Consider the following 19,984-nt stretch of genomic DNA (forward strand, 5'->3'; position numbering starts at 1 on the left):
TGATGAATAATGATCTTATGAGAGTTAGAAACATTGAACTTTTTGAAGGAAAATTAAGAATAATCCCCTCAATTGGCTGGATGATCGGGCTGATAGTATTGCAGAATACCCAATTAAATTAATGTTTTGCTAACTGTGCTCTCAGAAGCCAGAAACTCAGGAGATACCAGTCTTGAGGATAAAATGAAATGTTTGCTCTAAAATACAGGAAATTCCCACACAAAGCTACTTGTGATTCTAACTCCAAATCACATTGGTTCTAATTATTTATACAGGTAATTAAATGGATGGTGGGATTATTTTCCAGGGGAACATAGAACCTTCTACTTTTTGGTTTTATCCAATTTTATCTAGCCTATATTCCTGTTGAAATAAAGTTACCATCTGGTGATCAGTTGTTCATCTGCAGTGAATAAACTTGCTGGTTGCAATCCAATTTCTCGTAATGCACATTGATATCCCAATAACCACTGCTACAGCTGGCTCAGCCATTTTGGAACCTTGCCTGAAATACCAAGGTTTCAAAGGCACGAAGATGAGACTACCCAGGCTTCTTATGACTGGACCCCAGCGACACATATGTGATCATTGCAGGTAGTTGAAATGCTGTAGGCAATTACTGGGCTGACACTGCTGCTTGTCAAGGTTTGAATATCTAGCAATACTAATAACGTTGAGGTCCTCCACTCAGGACTGGCCTGCCAGTGCAAATGCACAGAGAGGATATAGAAATACCTGTTTTGCAAAAGTTTAAGAATCTCCATGATCTCACACGTAATATATTACTCACTGTCTACTATCTCTTAAGACAAAACCATGTATGGTATTATGATTGTATTTATACACATTTTGTACCATGGCTGGATACAGGCTGAGGTGTATAACTGCGTCTGGGATAAACCCTGAAGGTCTTCATGGTCCTGTTGTTAAAAAGCTGCCTAAAGTAATGAAAAGTGGAGGCTGAGGAAAATAAATACGGTCTGGGATATACCTGTTCAGTAGTTATTTGCAATTATATTTCACTTTTCATTCAAGATCAAGTGCTTTACAAATGACCCATCAAGTACCATTTTAGAAACAAGGAAGTGAAAGCATAGAAAGGTGAAATATATGGCTTTACACATGAATCAAAAACAAGGGTGTGAAAATTTGCAGAATGTCTATCTTTCTAAAGCCACTTTGCTAATACTGGTGGTGATGATTTACAACCAAAATAATTATTTGCAAGTGAAGGATGAATAATAAGATAATTGTTAATCTTGTTCATGATTAAAGCAGGAATTAAGTGGAAAAAATATTTCTATAGTGATGCCAATGTACAGTGGAAGAAAATAAGGGGAAAACAGGAGGCTTATTTTCCTATTTGAAAAAAAAGAAAACCCCCTGAAAAGTTATGGTGAAAGTTACAGTCAGTGATCTCAGGAAGAAGAGGATGCAAGGAGGCATAAATATCTTACACCTTGGAGTTAGGAACTGAAAGATTTTATTTTTAACTATGCAAATTAAGGTTTTTGTGTGTATTAAATTTTTTTCACCTGTTTGTTTTAGGTGTTCAGACGTTCACTGATACTGCTTTATCTCCATATACCTTCTATTCCTATTACCTCCAAGCCAGCAATGTTCATGGTTTTACTAGAAGTGCCTCTGTGACGTACAGAACAAAATCTGGGATACCTACAGGAACCTTGCATTTAAACCCAGTCTTTCCTGTTAGTCATCATTCTGTTTTGCTTTACTGGACAATCCCTTCAAATGACTCTGGGCCCATAGAAAAATATGTTTTGACATGTACTGGCTTGGTTGATCTCCAGCCTTGTGGCCAGTATGAAGGTTTAAAAACCTCAGCAATTATTTGGAATCTCATTCCATTTACAAAATATGTTTTTTCTGTGGAAGCATGTACCAGTGGAGGCTGCTTAAAGAGCCAGCCAGTAATGGTAATTACTGCACAAGCTCCTCCAGAAGGGTTACACCCACCTGTTATAGATATCATCAGCTCTACGGAACTGGCTGTGAAATGGGCACCACCTGAGAAGCCAAACGGTAGGACATACGATGCTTACTTTCTTAAATCAAAGACCATGCAAAGAAAAAGCAGTATTTTTTCAAATCTAGTTGGAATATCCTTAGCCATGAGACATGAACAGTGAATAAAGTAAGGCAGCATCTGCATTTGCCTGACACCATTCAACGTATTGTCAGAGTCTGTATTTTGTTCTTCTGGAGTCCAGAACTCTAGCTGAGTGTGATGGGACGAGAATTTAGCCATTAGTGGCATCTGCTGCAACAAAAAAATCACATCTATAATTAAACATTTACAGTAAAATCAATTTCTTCCTAATTTGCCAGATCGCCGAGTTCAGACAAATGTGGTAATATGGCTGTACAGAGAATAAATAAGTAGGTAACAATTATGAGAAAAATCTAAAAATTAACAGAGAAGTCTGTTTTTAAAACCATCCGTCATGTGTAGTAACTAATTCTATTACCAGCATAACTTTATTAGGGTTTAGGCCATTGCCAAGACTTGCTGGTCTAACTTGCCTAATAATATTTTAGGTTTTTGAGTCTGAGAACACAGCTGTTGTAAGATGCTTTTGTGATGCCACATATTTTACTGTTAAACACTTTATTTTTAATATATATACAGTTGAGCTTTGTGAACTTTCAATTACACACACAAATATTTGCACTTGTTTAAACAAGTGTTCTTATCTGTTCACAGAATGAGCATCTGTTTATGGAGGAGCTCACCTTCCTCTGTGAAAATCTTATTTGCATAATATTTCCAGATTAGACTTAAGAATGCCCACACAAGAATGTGTCTATATGTTTGGAGGGGCAGTACCTACAACGTAGATCATGATACTTGCTCTTAGTACTTTCTGCTCAACCCATGGCATATACTCTTCATAGTTTGGTGGCTGTGCCTGCCCGATCTGTCTTCATATGGGGGTCAATAAAACCAACCTCAGCCATTAGATTCCGTTTTTACTTTTCCTCAACAGCTGAAAGTGGAAGGAGGACTGATTATCCTTCTTCCAAACTGATACTTGTAGCACATAGACCTCTGTTTGCTATTGCATGGGTGAGCTGTTTTTCAGTAGCGGCTGCTGGAAACAGATCTTTTCACAAGCATAGAGGTGTAATGGAGCACTCACAGCAAAGTGAGAATGTGATTCTGGCATGTGTAGGAATGGTTAGGTATAACTAGTGCCAATAACAGGGAAAGCTCGAAAAATAAGATACAGGTTTCATCTTGAGCTAGCAACTAGAAAACATATCTTAGATGTGTAGAGGTTGTTGACTCTAGTTTCCCCTATACTGGAAACCGTTCCGTTATGGGTTTTTTTTGGCTTTGGAACCCCATGTTAACTAGCTGAAAAGTCACATGAATTTGTCCACCCGTATTACAGACAGGCTTCCATGCTGTTGTGCCAAAGAGCTAGTATCATGGTTGTATTGCTTTCTAAAATTTAAAAAGATATATTATATTCAGTATATGGTTTGTTTTAACTCACTAGTATATAATTGTTATCCTCCCCTCCAGTGATGGCAGTGAATAACAAAGTACCAATAGTTCAATTATCTTTAGGTTAAAATAGCTGTTAATTAACAGCACAGGCAGTTTTAAGCAATGCTCCTGTGTTTCCGTCAATGTCTGGTCAGATGTCCTCATCTTCTCAGAAGACAAGGAGAAAAGCCCTTTTTCCAAAGCCACCTCTGCAGTTCTGTGCATGCGTACAGCCCCAAATACTTACACTGTACGTTAATTAGCCATCTTCTGGCTTTGTAATGTCTCTCTCCTTTCTCATTTGGGAAATCTGCAGTCAGCTCTCTGTGTGCTCCTGGAGCTAGACTGCTTCCACAATCCTACCTAGGTCATGTATCACTTTCTACTGTAATAGTGAAGTTTTATTTTCTGAAGTGGTGAGACCTTCATGCCTACATGGTATGTAGGTTTGATGGAAAACACATACCCCTCCTATCCAATAGTCTCTTCTGAAAGGTCAGCAGTTAACTGCTGCTCAAATACTGTCCTATCCGTTATGTAAAACAAAAAGAAAATGTCCCTTTGAAAATCGGAGGCCTGAACTTGTTGCCAGTTACATTTGGTCAGAACTTTAATGTATTTCTTTCAAGTACAGATAGCAAAACTTGTGGAGTAAGTCAGCAAACTTTGCTAGCAAACTCTAAAATTATATGGAGGGGAAAATAAAGAGTGTAGTCCAAAAAAATGTAAAAGTGAATATTTAGATAAAAATAACAGAAAGAAAAAAAACTTGACATATTTTCTGTATTTATTCATTATTTGTTTGTTAGGACTTTAAATGTATTTGCACTGATATTTTAGTAGAACTCTAAAAATAGTTTTAATACACTAATTTTTCTGGCTTGCATTTTTGTCTAGGTATAGTTATAAGATATGAACTTTACATGAGAGAAAAATTAAAATCAGATGGGAACTTTCTTCCTCCTGAAATTCGTGTTTTCCAAAGCAGTGGATGGCTCAGTCCTCAACCGGTTTTGGAGTCTGCTAATGAAAATGCCTTGGCTCCGCCTCAGACCAGTACCATGGTCACTGATCTTGAACCATTCACAGAATATGAATTTTATGTGCTAGCAGTAAACATGGCAGGTAGCATATCTTCAGACTGGGTATCAGGACGAACAGCAGAAGCAAGTAAGTGCTGGTTTGAATTTGTTCACTAAACAAATTGGAATGCATTTTTTAAGGTTTGGTCAATAAGAGTAATTCAGCAATGATTCAAAATGGATGCATTTTTCTCATTTTTAACTAAGTTAGGTTTAGCTCAGTTGGTTAGAGCCTGGTGCTAATAATGGCACGGTCATGGGTTCAATCCCCATATGGGCCACTTGTTTAAGGGTTGGACTAGGTGATCTCCAGAGGTCCCTTCCAGACTTACCAATTCTGTGATTCTAATTGAAAAGAAGTCAGAGTCTCTCAGAACTTAGTATGTGATGGGGAAAAAAATTTCTTCACCAATAAAATCATGCTGTTGAAGAAATAAACTCTGCCACTTGAACCAAAATTTCAGAACTAAAAGACTGTGAAATCTACTAGGCAGTTTTTGATTTCCCCACTATTTTATTTATATATTCTTTAAAAAGAGAAAATATGAGAGAAGATTGTTTTCATCACCAATTTGTAATGAGTTAGGATGATTTAGGAATTTTGCCCGGAAAAGTATGTATGTGCTGGAAGGGGATTCAAATAAGTTTTCCTGAGCTGAGGATTTGGTCATTTAGATTTAGCTTTGATCATTTAAAAGTTTTTTTTGAAGAACTTGAGGGTTACTTTTTCAGGTACATAGCACTTAAAATTACTTATATGCTTGTATAAAGGCCAAGTATTATAATATGGACTGATTTTTTTTTAGAAGTTCAATCAGTTCACAACAGTTCTTATGACCAGATTTTAATAAGTACTTTCCATTTGGCATATTATTCTGAAATAATGGATATTTATCTAAATCCTTATATGAGAAATCTGATCTTTTAGGCTGATAAAGCTTGTGTTTTGCGATTAAACGTCTATGTTACATCGCTGATACTTTTGTTTACAGATAGCTTGAAAATCATGTCCTCAATCATTTGCTCCTGAAAAAATAGCAGACTAAACTAATTACCCTTTCAAAACGAGTCTCTGTGCATATCTGTTCTTAAATACTGTATGTCATAAAAGTGTTAAATTGTATTTGGGAAGAGGTCCATTAGTGTGGTTGTTTGTACGTAACAGAAGTGCTGTGAGTTGGTATGCTATTATTACAGAGTAATCAGGTGGGGATTTAACTGCAGTGCAAACAATCCTTTTACAGATTTAGCAGTGGAAGACAAGGGAACTGTTTTGTAAGAAGTGAGAGACATGTTAATTCTAAACTGGCCCAGCAAACAAAATTGCTTTTAAGATGCTGAAGTATTGAACACTTTTGCTTTTATCGGTTTTTTCCCAAGTTGCCCGAAGTTTTTCTTCAAACCTTTTTATTTATGTGTACTTCCTATCTGGTACAGGGTTTAGAACTTTAGTGTTGATTAGTAGAGCTTTGAAGACATAGGCCGAGTTTTAATCAGCATTCGTGGCCACGGTGGGAAACAGGAGAATGATGGGTGAGTGAGATACTTTTCATGTAGTTTCAAAATAACATGAAAATTCCAGTTATACCTGAAAAGTTGGTTAAAAAGGAATTGGACCTGAAAAGTCCATAAAAGAGATGGTGTTTTACAAATACAGTAAGAAAGCTTGCATGACACATTGCTCATTTATGTTATGAATGTTACTGTATTCATTTGATTTCAGCCCCAGTATTCATGCCATCTCCATCAGTATTCCCTCTTTCACCATATTCCCTCAATGTGTCTTGGGAAAAACCTGAAGATAATTTGGCAAGAGGAGAAGTGATTGGATACAGCATAAGTTTGATGACTGAACAAAAATTCTTGCCACCGTTTTCCCAGGTATTATTGTTGCAATATGATTTTTCTAACTGATAATAGGAAAATTGATAATCAAGTCTGGTTTCCTTCTCAATTCTGTTATATCCTGATGAAATTATTTGCCCAATTGCTGTACATCCTCTGATCTTTTTAACTTACTCGGTTTGTCATTTTCTTGATTACACTCTAACGTTGTACATTGTTTTTAGGTTTTAAGTGGTGGTGCTGAAATTGCTTGTTCTCAGCGGTGGGTAGGATTCCAAAGCAGGAGGGGCAAGATTAAGCAGCATCATTTAAATTGCCTTAATCTTTATGTGGTCTAATTCTGTATTACTGCAGTATTTGTTGATATGCTTAAAGTCATGTTTTGTAGGAATCTCTGCCTTCACTAAAAAAAACAAAAACAAAAAAAAACCCAACAACCCAACAACCATAAGATCCAAAAAAGAAAAAAAAAAAAAAAAACAAAAAACTTGTCTAGCTTCCTGGATAATAGACAAGTCTTTGAAAACCTATTATAAAAACAAACCATTTTATAAAGTCTAAATAAATGATTTTTAAAATGCTATTTTAATTTTTGAATAAGTGGGTTTTGCAAACAAGTACCATGGCAGTAATAGTGAAAAAAGCTTAGGAACAAGCAAAGAAACATCATCTATAATCAGAGTGTGGGAGCAGATCAGGTACTCTGACACTGTATGTGTCAGTTCAGAGCTGACTTAGGCTTTTAATGGTATCATAGATAGGCCTCAGTTTGTTTGTCTATAAGATGGGGATAATATTGCCTACCTACCTTCTAGGGCTGTTGTGATAATATATAATTGTTTATAAATTGCTTCTGGACACAGACTTGTGAGATTTTTCATCTAAATAAACATCCGATAAAGAATTTATCTAAAGTATAACATCTTATTCAGTTCCCTTGTCTCCAACTGATAGCTTAAAATAATGCTAAAGTAAAGCAGATTCATATGCCTCTAGGTATTTCCTACTCCCATCCGTCGTAATGGCCTGCTAATCAAGTGACTTATTCAGCGACGGTCAGATTTCATCGCTTAGTGGTGTCATCTGCGTTGTAGCGTCTTCTGTCCTGCACTTCTGTTTGTAGTGATAGCTGCACTACCAAGCAGCTTTACAAGGCAATAACTTTGTTTCCTCATTTATCCACTCAGGAACTGGATTGTTACCCCATAAAACAGTTTGATGGGAAGTATAATCATTTAAATCCTAGCTTATTGAGATTCTCCAAAGTAATCCTCTCCCTCAGTAGGTCTTGGCAAGCTTTTCCATGTCCAAACGAAGGAATCTGCAAATTCAGAAACAAAATGTTAGTGAACATAGCATTTCTGTTCCTTTGAATTGATGACATTAGCCAACTATCATCATCTAATCTGTTTGCCTTGCAGGTTTTGCATATAGCTGAGCCTCACGAGCTGTCCTACGTGGTGACAGGATTAAAACCATACAAGTTGTACAACTTCACTATTACTCTCTGCAATCAAATTGGTTGCGTAACCAGTGAGCCAGGCACAGGGCAAACCTTGGCAGCTGGTAAGAAAACAGTCTGTATCAAAGTGCAAAGCAGACACACGGTTTGCTAATGAATACCATTATAGATGATCATAGTTTGATGCACAGTGACAGGGATGGGTGTTGTATTAATACAAAGCGACTCGCTTAATTATTATTTGCTTACCTTGACAGAACAAAAACAAAACAATATTTTTGCAGTGCAGGTTTAAGGTATGTTGCCTTGGCGGTAGGATTTGTGTACCATGCTCTTAATTGCGAGTTACTTATATGGTTTTTTTGCTCCTGTTTGTTTAAACTGTAATTGTACATGAATGTGGCTGAACCTTTTCATTCATGTATGCTGCTAAGCTTTGTTGTTTTTGTTTTTTTTTTTTTTTTTAAGGTATGTGTAACATTTGCACAACAGGACATACAAATTGCCTGTACTGTGAAATGTCGTGCTAAACATGAATGATGAATTGAATGTTTTTTGTATTTAGGCTCTAACGTGTACATAGTGTGTACATTTGTGTCTCTAAACCAGAGGCAACATCCATGCTTTGAGTTTGCTTGTCTGAAATGTTGGTTTACCCTCTGATATTTCTTAGATTTGGTAGGTATCATACTTTCTTAAGGAAACAATGCTTAACAAACTGTGTTTATGTGTCTCTGTACCTTAATAATTTTTCAAGATTTGAGATAATTTCAATCACATTTTTCAAGGGCTTCAAAGATACTAGCTTTCTCCACATTTGGGGAAAAATAAGCATCAGTATAGAACAGAGATGGAGAAACCCTATATTTACTTTGATGGAAAGACTGGCATGAATTCAGTTCTTAGACATAAAAGGACCAAAAGGGTTTTGAGAGAAAAATTGTTAGGAAAATCTTTTTATTCCTGAAACAAGGTACGCGGTTTGACTTAAGCTTAAAATCCCTTCTATGTGACATATTGGTGGTCACCTGCAGAGATCTGGCCACTTAACACTACAGTTTCCTTTTGTACAGGCATTAAAACACAGCATTACTTTCACAATATTAGCATTTTCAGTTAAACAATTAGTGGTGTTGTTACAGGGATGTTGTGATGATGGTCTTTGAAATCACTTCTTAGATAATTTTGTCTCTCAAAGGAAAAAAATCTGAAAGTTTCTGCCTATTCAACACGTTCTTCTTGTCTCTCTGGACCATATCTGAGTTGCCTGAATTCTGTCAAAGCCCCTCTAATTAATCAATGAAGAGATATAGGAGCTTTCAGGCAGGGAATAAGGAATGGCCTAGAGCCAGTAAATGGGAAGCTTTATGTATATGAACTGAAGTGGAATTTAGGCTGTTGGAATATTACCCTTAGTGTGCTATTTGTTGTTTATCTACTTATTAAAATACCTTTCTATTTGATCTCCAGTGGAGGTTATATGGTTTATTTCTTTTGTTGATGTAGAGTCCTTATGTTTCAGTGGACAAAGATTGTTGTTAGTCTTCTCTCTTTCCGAATTGCTGATTTTCAATTTCAACGTCTTAAAGGTTCAAGCTGGCTGTCTAAAGAGTTTCCTATTTGTATGAGCATAACTTTATTCAATACCACACGGCCATGTAAGGAACAGAGTTCCAGTCTGTACTAATAACCATGGAAACAAGTATGGCCTAAGACACCTTATTAGCATAAATGATCCAAGTTTGTGTTTGTATATTTATTAAAATATTGAGAAACAGTAGCTTAGTTATGAGTAACAGCTTGTTTATTGACCATCTCCTCCTTGGTAGCAATAATACTTAGGGACCACTCATATTAAGGAATGCAGGGGAATACAAAATAGAATAATAGATATATCCAGATTTATTAGATGTTTCTCAGTGTAGTCTTTTCTCATTTACCAGTTCTAGGCCTTGTAGGTAAAAGGTTTTTCATGTTTTTAAAGCGTATTAATGCAATATCTTAAATTTTGACAAACTGAAGAATAAAACAGATTTTACATGGCATTTTATTATTCATTGTTCGTATTTTTCATTTCTGGAGACAATTGTTTAAGAGTCTCCATCCAGACTTTTTTATGCATGTTCCATTTGGGAATATTATTTTTTGTAAAATGGTCTTTTAAAAGCAAATTTAGAAGAAACACTACTCGTGTTTACTTTTAAATCAGAGCAAATTCAACCTTAGAGCAAAGTAAGTTAGGAGAAGCCGCTCCTGTCATTTATAAAAATAGATGATCAAATCTTAGTCTATTAATATCTCTTTGTGTTGCTGAAAGGTGCAAAAATTAAAATTGCCTTTTTAGTGTTGCTGAGGAATTCTGTTTTATGAAATGTGTCTCTGGCACAAACTTTTCCCTGACTCTGTGTCACTCTTATGCTCTGGCAAAGGGAACTTTTTGGAGGACATCATGACTGAAGTGTCACTATAACAATCCAGGAGCTTTTAACTGTATTCCAAGTTGGTCTAGAGGTTATACTGAATTATACTGATTCTTCTCTGATCTCTAGGAGGAGAAGCTATTTTTATGTGGAGAATACTGGTTTGTTACATGGAACATTTAAATCAACGGGTACCTTGATGAGTGCAATTTTGGGATGTCCAATAGAGTTATACTAGCTTGCATTTAGAACTACCAGTTCCTATTAAAATTTGCCAACAGAAGTTGCAAGTCATTTTTAGACTATGTCTATATTCATTAGGTTAATTTGAAGACTTGCTATGAAAATAGATAGTCTTAGAAATACGTCATTTTTCTTTTTCTCTTGATACATGCTTATTTATATGGAATGACACAGCAAATAAAAACAAAGGCAGAAAAGAAGCATGAAATCATTAGAAACAACGATGCTGAGGAAGAAAAGTTGAGAGAAATTAAAAGGAAAGGAAAAAGAAAACAGGAAATAAAAAGAAAAGAAAGGAAAAGAAAAAGGAAAAGAAAGGAAAGACTTCTGTAGTCTGGGTCACAATTTAGTAGCAAGACTGAAGTGAGCAGAAATATCAGCAACAGTTTGCTCTTCCAATGTGAAATCTTTCAAAGGATAACTTATTTTAAGTTAAAATAATCCAGAAGCATACATAACAAGTAGATACCTTCCAACCTGGTTCAGTGTAGACATCAGTACTTGGAATATTTCATGAGCAGCTGCAAAGGAGTATGAAAGAAAACCAAAATCAGCCATGCATCCTTGCACCTGTCAGGCTGGCAACCAAACTCCCATCCAGTACACAAACTCATAATATTTGCAAATAGCAATAAAAGAATACATTATGGCCAGGAGAATGTGAGAAGGAAGCTAACAAAATAGAGAATTCATAAGAAATACTTTATTTTATATTAAAGCTGAGTGGAAGCTGTCACAAATGAATATGAAATGAGAAAAAAAGAATAGGAAAGACATATGAGAAATAAAAGAAGTTGCATATGTATACCTGATTAATCACCAACTCCAATGATGGAAAATAATGTTGGAAGATCAGCATGATGTGGTAGTCCAATATTAGGATGAAAAACCAAAGCAAGCATGTCGTGGCAATGGAAGAAGAGGATTAACCCTTCCCTGTTACTCAGAGACTGGCTAGAATTAGACCCTAGATTTGGTATGTTTAGGTATAAATACAGAAATAGCTAGATTTTAAAGGCTCAAATCATTGAAGTGTTTCTTTCCTACTTTTTCAATGGGTCTTACAAATGTTAACTAAGGATGTTTTTATGGTCCATGTACGTTCCACATTCCTTGCTCTATTTTAAATACTCTGAGTACTGCGATATTGTTCATACATTATTGAAAGTCTTGGCTGATAAATAAGGAAGAAGCTTATTTTAACTACTTTGAAAACTTGGAGCCAAATTTTAGCTTCATTTTTGTCTTTGCTACTTCAAGGAAGTCAAGTGGAGCTACGTGAATATAATTGAAAGTAATACTGGACAGTAATTATACTTTTTTTTTGTCTCAACATCTGGAGCCAAATTCTATCTTTTTGCTTTCTTCAAGCTCTGTCAGGTTCAAATTCTTGTTGATTTTTGAGAGTAGCTTTCAGCCTGTTATTGGTATCAGGTTGTAGGCTATACTTTTATTTTCAGAAGTACTTTATTTTTGAAAGTGCTCCATGGTTTTATCTTATGTAATACTGTGAGCCAGTTCCTTGGAATGAGGAAAGCTATACTAGCTGGTAACACTGAAAGAGCTGGTTCATAAAAAGCAATTTTTAACAATGTATTTGCTTAAAATTATGAATGACTTGTATTATTCTTTGCAGCACCTGTGAAGATGAAGCATGCATGTTTCCCAAACTTTTCAGGCATGCAGGCAAACACTTACCTTTTATTCCTGCCCTCACCAATTTGAGACATTTCAACAGGATGGAATTAGCTGAATGAGGACTAGACCAGTACAGCAATTGCTCATCCTACACTTCTCAATATCGGATAGTCAGAGTGCCTTAAACAATCTATACAGCTATGTTTCACTGAGTACTATGTGACTGAGTTTACTTTTGGCAATTAAGTTTGTCTTTCATTTGTCCTTTAGTTTTTCTTAAACTTCATTTAAAAACATTTTTACAAGACACCAAAGCATAGCTTTGTGATTGCTGCCATTTGCCCCAGCACATTTTATTACTGATCCTTTGCTTTTGATGACAATTATAGGGTTCAGAAGCTAATTTGTAGAAGATATTCTTCCAGCACCAGCTGCATCTGGCTTCTTGGCAGACTTCTCAAGCAGTTGTATTGGTGGATTTGGAGTTGCCTCTGGGTTTACTGGGGTAATGATGCTGATGGGCTTTCTGGGCTGTCTGACATTCCTTGATGCCATTTTCTTTTTGATTACCCTTTTAGTCTGAGTAATTTGTCCATTTTTTCCATTCACGAATAAGGTCCAGTGCAAGCCCTTTTCAAAAGCCTCATCCCATTTGTCATGGCAATATAACATTTGTTTATGTCTGTCATAGATTGCTTTTCTACAAAATACTATGCCTCAATTTTGAAATCACAAATACCCATTAAACAGGTAATTAGTAACATATATTTTCCTTTGTTGTGGAAGAGAAATATGAGGGCCAGTTGCTGCTGGCCTGAAAACACACATTGTTTTGCATGCATGTACATTAGTGTCTTCTTTGTGAATAGGACCCGAAGTGATTAAACAAGCACTCTTAATATGTTAATTTATAATTTTAATTACAACAATCTTGTATATATAGTCATTAGTGAATACTAATATAAATATTTTTCTACCTTTTTATTCATAATGCATAAACCAATCATCCAGTTACTTCTTGGCAGTTGCCTGTTTCCGTTTCATAATACAATCTTTGTTCTTAGTTATGAATGCATTTTGTTCGTTCCTGTCTTGAATAATCCCTCATTAAGCTAGTCACTTTCTGCTCCATGCTAAAAAGGAAAAATTATCATGCAAATGTGGCATGCCATATTAAAAAGCACATTACCAAACACTTTTGTTGCTGTCCTTCAATTAGTTTCCCTTCTTTGAATTTAATTTCATTTGTTGTTAAACTACTGACTTGATGTATGGACTCATGAATTTGAGGCTGCTGCCAAGAATGTAGCAGGGAAAAAAAATCAAAGCCTCTTCAGAAAGCTGCAGAGGCAAAGCTGAAATGAATTTGCTTCACCTTTGACAAGAACACTTGAACAGCATTGGAATCCTCTGATGATTCATCTTAGCTAATTATCCAACTATTTATTTCAAGAATAAAGACACTGTTTTACAATTAGAAAAGTGTAAAGCAATCTGAGAAATTTGGTAATGACAGATGACTTAAGTAACTTCTGAGATAAACAGTATCTGCTCAAACTTATCTTGCCAAATGTTCAAGCTGTAGTTAAACTGCTCTTTGAGTTTCAAGAAAATAGTAGGGAGCCAAGTTATTTGTTTCTTCACCCCTGCTAAACAACATATTATACTTTAGAAAATAGCTCAGTTATTCTGTTCCCTCTGTGCCGAATTTGCAAGGTTTTTAAGCTGTGTTTAAGTTGTATTCCTCTTGATTAAAAGCTTTTGGTTCAAAGCAATACTTTTTAATTGCCTAATGATATAAGTCAGTTCTTAGGAAAGAACCGTGCATTTAGGAGTTCATTTGCAATATAACTGAAAAATTCATTGCATGGCAGTAAAACAATTTACTGTTAATTACAAGGAGAAGAATTTGCTGTACCATGCTCACAGATTGCCATGAATCATGCAGCACTCCTAGAGATTTATAACAGATGTGTAAGTGGGATGAATTAGCAGGGTTTAATAACAGAGACACAAATCATGCAGACTTCAAGGAGCTTTAATTGATATACTAGAATGTGACGGGCATGAATCACTCAGCCATTCAACAGCACTGTAACATATGGTCAGCTCAATATGCTGCATCTTAAATCGGTTGGTGAGTCGTTGGTTGCCCCATATGGTGGAAGCAATATATTTTTCATGATTTTTTTAAAAATACTGTATCTTAAATCTATTTTTAAAGAAATATGATTGCAACATGTCCATTTTATTGAATTTTCTCTGGATGTCCGTTTTGAGTCATTTTATTCCTTTATTGTGAGGAATTCCAAAATGGGCTCTAAAAATCTTTTTTAAAAAGTTAAAATATTGTCAGAAGACACAGGTATTATTTCTTGACTCATTTACTGTTGAAATAGCTGATGCTATTGTGAAGTACAGAAAGCAAAGATCATGCTAGAAGTGCTATGGCCATCTCATGGTCCTGCGAAGCAATAACTCGTAGCAAAAATGAAATGGGTGAGCATTAGGCTTTGCATGTAATTGTATCTGCAAAGAAAATTCAAAGCTTTTTTCAAAGTTTTTGCCCTCAGATTTGCTGACCATTCCTGTTTTAATTTGTATGTGTGCATTTTGAATTCAAATGAACGATAATTCAAAAATTGTATATTTTATTACTATTACCTTTTTGAACTAATTGGACAGCAATGAAACCTCACCCGTTAATGCAGAACGGCTAATTGAAGACTTCTGTGGAAGGGTAACCAGATATCCTTGTACAATATGCTAAGAGGTAGTTATTCAAACATATGTAAGCCTGTTAAATTTAGCCACAGTGTAAATATGTTATTCCTGGGACAAGAATCTGGCAGGGTATGGAAAAGCTTTAGCAGTTGTATTAGTAAACCTGACAGACTTGAGAAAGGAGTATTGTATCCTTAGAACTGTGGCTGCCAGAATTTAATGTCAACAATTAAAATTTATTTTGATCCTTACCTAGTGTTTATTACTGTTTGTATACACAACAGACCTTACTAATACAGAGATGCACTATTAGATGGAATTACCATCTGTTCAGAGTGAAATGCTGGCATCTGTCTTCGAGTCTAAAACTAAAATGATATTATTTCAAACAAAACAAAATTAACTGCTCTTTACTTACCAACTTCATTTTTGTGTACATGTGTGTGCATACACACATGGGAAAGGCTTATTTGTAATGACCTGTGTAGCAACATCTATATTTAGATATATGACTTCAACATAAGCTGTATGGACCATCTGTCTTTATTGGTCTTTTTTGTGCCCTCTGCTACACAATGGCATGCAGCAATCATAGGCTTTTAAATACTGTTTTAGCTTTATAATATATTAAATATGTATTATATAGCAAGACATTAAAACTACATAATTAAAATACACAAAATGTGACTTTGAATCCACTAAAATCTAGTATGCTCATTATTTTGACAGATGTGTCTTAACAGAACGTGACTAAAAAAAATTAAATAAGGTAAAATTATAGTCAATTCATCTTTCTGAAAGTAGCTACAGGTACCACAGTGACACCTTTAGGAAAATATATACTGTATCTTTCAGTTTTGAATATTTTTAATTTCAGCATTTAGTACCATGCAGGGCTAGTGATACATATTTCTCTTCCATCCTCTCTGTTCCTGTGCAGAGTTTGGGTTCTTTTGTTCTGGGGCTTTTTTTTTGGTGTGGACTTAGGTAGTCTGTTATGAATGGTCTCCCCGTTGTCTGGATGAACAAAAATTCTCCAGCATCAATGATGCTATAGTTTAAATACTAACATTATAGCAAGGATGTTACTTTCTGAAAGGGTAGGCTTCTGTTCCATATATCACAAAATAATAAATTGTGTCATGCCACTGTTTAATGCGTGTACACAGTGCATTAACTGTAACTGTAGTACATTTATTTGTGCTAGAGGAGACTTGAAAATGATTAAAAAATCAATACTTCCCTGTCAGAGAAGCAAGTGTTACGATGCATTTAAGTAGTTAATTGCATAAGCCCCATAAAAGCTTTGAGTTTGGGTATCAGGGATGCCATAATTATGGTCCAAGTAACTGCCTTTTATTAATACTAGACTTTAAAGGAAGATACTGTTATTGTCATAAGTGTTAGCTGTATATGTTTTACAAATAATGAATTTCAGCATTTCCTTTTTACCATCAGTGAGCTGAACTGGAGGGCTCAACCTCGATGCTCACATTTAAAATGCTGACGTACACTAGTTCCCTCCAAAGGTGAAGTTTTGATTGTTAAGCCATGTTTTCTATTTAAACCTGTGCATTAATACTGCAATTCATTAGTGCTGTGCCCTGCTTCGGCAGGAAAGCTTATGACCTCACGCTGCATTACTTCAATTTTGACATTATAAATTTCTAGCATAGCATGAGCTACTAATTAGATTGTGAAGTCATAAATGATGCCTAAGCAGGAACCTGCCATACCCAGTGTCACTGGCAGCTTCCCAGTTCCCCCACTCCCTGCTTTCCCAACAAGAATATTTATCAAGTTGGGGGGTGGGGGGGAGGAGGAAGGAAAGGAAAGAACTAGCAACATGCTACAGGCAAATGGGAGAAATGAAAAATATGTTAATGATCTGGTAAACGCACAAATATTTAAGAGGATGTAATTAATTCATTCTAAATGAAGCAGTCTTGCTCTGTAAAGAGCTCATAGTGCATACAATGGTGTGCTGTGAGGTAGTATGTCAGACTTCGAAGACCCATATTTTAATTTAGGTTTTAGTGTTCTTGAAAGGCTTTTATTGCTCTTTACTATGTCATTACTAGAACAAGTAATGTTAACAGGTTGTCATTGTATTTCGCTTCCTGGTTGCAAATGAAGTTTGTTGTTAAATCACATTCTTCCTAAGGGAAAGAAGTGGAAGAAGAAAGGCAAGATAAGGTGCACATAGATTCTATAAATAGTGAAGTGTTCTTGTGCTTCTCCCCCAGATGATGTCTGTATTGCTGTTTCAAAGCTGGTCCATTCCTTTCACACCTGTATGGCCATTACTTCATTACCCAAACAGGTCGTGCTGCCCTCCAGTGGCTTACTGGACAGTACTTAAAAAAGTTAATGATTTTGTTCATAATTTAGCTATAGACTGACCAACCCTATCAGAATGTTTAAAAGAATATCAGAATACTGATTTTCGCAATAAGAGGTTCATAGTGATAACGTAAAACTATCTTATGCCGATACCTTCATAGAAACAGTCTGGTGTAGAGTCTTACAGCGCACTGATTTTGGTAGCGAGAAGTTAGAGAAGATCACTTTCTTGAACTGAATAATTATCTGTTTATAAGCCAATGTCATCTTAGTTTATATGTATACCACAAGGAAAAAAACCTAGTGGGACATCAGTGTTCTGGATGGATAGCTGTCTGCTCTTGTTGACTAGGATAAGACTTGTGTTGTCAGGTACCATACTGATGAGATATAAGAGTTAATTGACTGTTCAGATTCTCCTTTGGTCTTGCACTAAAACCGAATACTGAAAATCATACGTGTATGTATTTATGGTGAATATGACATGGTAGACTAATCAAGGAAGGGATACAGATGTAGTTTTTATGCTGAAGTTGACTCAGATTCTCAAAGATTATGGGAAAAAAGAGTTCATTTTTGTACTGGACATTTATTAAAGACATTTATCCAAAGCCTGAATAAACACATAAAGTATTTCTGTGGAGTTGAAAGTAAATTTTAAAAGGATTAAGATTTCTTTTTCTAAAAATAACCTAAAATATGTTCTATGGAGATCTACATTTATTCTTAAGGTGACCAGAAAATGAAGCAGTATATTTTGGAAAAAAATATTGTGTGTAATGAATTATTTCCCAAGCACTGTGGACAATGGTACATAGGCAACTTTTCTTGTTTGTTTGTTTTTAAACACACAGCTCCAAGAAAACTTAGTGCCCCTCATCTTGAAGGAATAAACAGCACGATGGTAAAGATAAATTGGAAGGAACCTGAAGAGCTTAATGGGCCTTCTCCCATCTACCAGGTGGAAAGGATGGATTCATCTTTAGCCACCTTGAGTACAGAAGTAATGAAAGGAATCCGTTTCCCAGGAAATGGATATTACAGATTCGCTAGTTCTACTCTCCCTGCCAATACTTACTTTACAGGTAAATGAGTTTAAATGACTTATAAAATGTACCAGTTGTACTCTGCATTTGTTTTACCATTTATTATCATCTTCTGTCTCATTTTGATGTAAAATCTGTGGCTTTTAATTTACAAGTATAATGTGATTGTTAGTGATGTATGGGCTGTTAAGATTGTTGAGAAAAAGCCATTGGAAAACTTTATTGGACATGTAGGATTTGTATTCCCTTGGCTTTGGACATAGAGATGTATGTGATAGTGAATGCTGCTGAGTATTTCACTCATACCCTGGTGGTAAATAAAAGCTGGATTTTGTTTATTCCTCTGGGATAAAACCTTTTCAATGAATTTGCTGTAAATACTTGGGCCTGTTTTCTCTGCTATCTTTTTGAGGGTTCCTGAGGTTGCATGAGTTGCTCAGAAAGCTGCTCAGAGTTGCTCAGAACATCTGTGTTGTGGTTCTGTTTGCTGCGTCAAAGAACGAGGAAGGGCTGCCAGTCTGACCCAGCTTTGCTGCTGCTGGGCTGCTGCGTATTATCAGCTCTCTTTTTGACTCAGCATTTAGTTTGGAACTGGCAGTTTCTCAGATCTAAGCATATCAAGGGTGCTGCGTTCTACGATTCTCATATCTTTTTGATGTCTACACTTCATGGATAGAGCAAATATCTAGACAGTAAGTTTTTTAGGAAAATACCTGGATGAACCTGGTCAGGTGTTTGAGAAGTTGTAGAGGTGAAATGTTACACAGTTGTGCATGGAACATTAATTTTTAAAAGTAAAGAAGAAATGGCAGAGCTGATAGCTTAAAAAAAAGTGTGTGTGTATGTATACATCTTTGTGAGACTGATAGAGGAAATCAAAAAGGTGTCTAGATAACAGTAACACAAGTGTTAGATATTGTACTGGCTGCACCAAGGCCACACCACAGCAGTGCGATACAATTCAAGCTCGTACTGAATCTCCTGTGTTAAGACAGAATAAGGACTGAAAAAGCATGCAGCATTATTGACACCCCCCCCCCCCCACACACACACACACACACTAAAGATTTGAAGAGGGCTCACTAGCTGACATTTTTTGTCCTTTGGGGGAGCCCAGAGATAATTCTGGAAAGAATATTTGGACATAGTTGTCTTGGAACTTGCAAGTATGGGAATAGGTGAAATGAGTTTTCTTTTTCTTTCCTTTTTTAATGTCTCTCAGCTCTATATGATCTCCCACTGACTGTGATTTAAAAAAAAAAGTTGAAGATTACATCCCTTACCTCCCTCTCCTCCCCCCCCCCAACCCCCTTTAGTGTGCTAAGCACCTAAGGGTGCTGACTTGACTGGTATTACTTAAATCAAGTAATAATAACAAATGATAATGTAGTAGTTAAATACTGACACCGTGATGACTTGCAAAAGCTATCTCTGTGCATGAGTGTGTAGGAACAGCTGGTGGGCACGTTTACTCATCCAAATTGCTTGATAGTTTTCCTGACATCAAAGTCTGTACTCTTTACTGTATATTTAGTAAAAAATCATTTATTTATTTATTTATTTATTCTGTTTTCTGTCTGCTGTTGTGATGGTCTAAGCACCAACTGTGAGATGCAATTTTTATTGTTGGAGCTCCAGTCAGCCCTATCACTGTGGTCTACGTAAAG

The 19,984-nt window shown here is 35.9% G+C and overlaps 1 protein-coding gene across 1 annotated transcript in view; it reads left to right on the forward strand.

Moving 5' to 3' along the window:
- The window catches only part of USH2A (usherin), a 397,775-nt gene that overhangs the window by 84,873 nt on the left and 292,918 nt on the right, over positions 1-19,984 (forward strand). Inside the window, exons 16-20 of the mRNA XM_062573566.1 lie at positions 1,549-2,043; positions 4,412-4,684; positions 6,320-6,477; positions 7,863-8,007; positions 18,126-18,356. Coding sequence (XP_062429550.1) covers positions 1,549-2,043; positions 4,412-4,684; positions 6,320-6,477; positions 7,863-8,007; positions 18,126-18,356 — 1,302 coding nt within the window. The remainder of the gene's footprint in view (positions 1-1,548; positions 2,044-4,411; positions 4,685-6,319; positions 6,478-7,862; positions 8,008-18,125; positions 18,357-19,984) is intronic.

The sequence above is a fragment of the Rhea pennata genome, chromosome 3 (genome assembly GCF_028389875.1).
Source record: "Rhea pennata isolate bPtePen1 chromosome 3, bPtePen1.pri, whole genome shotgun sequence".
Lineage (NCBI taxonomy): Eukaryota > Metazoa > Chordata > Aves > Rheiformes > Rheidae > Rhea > Rhea pennata.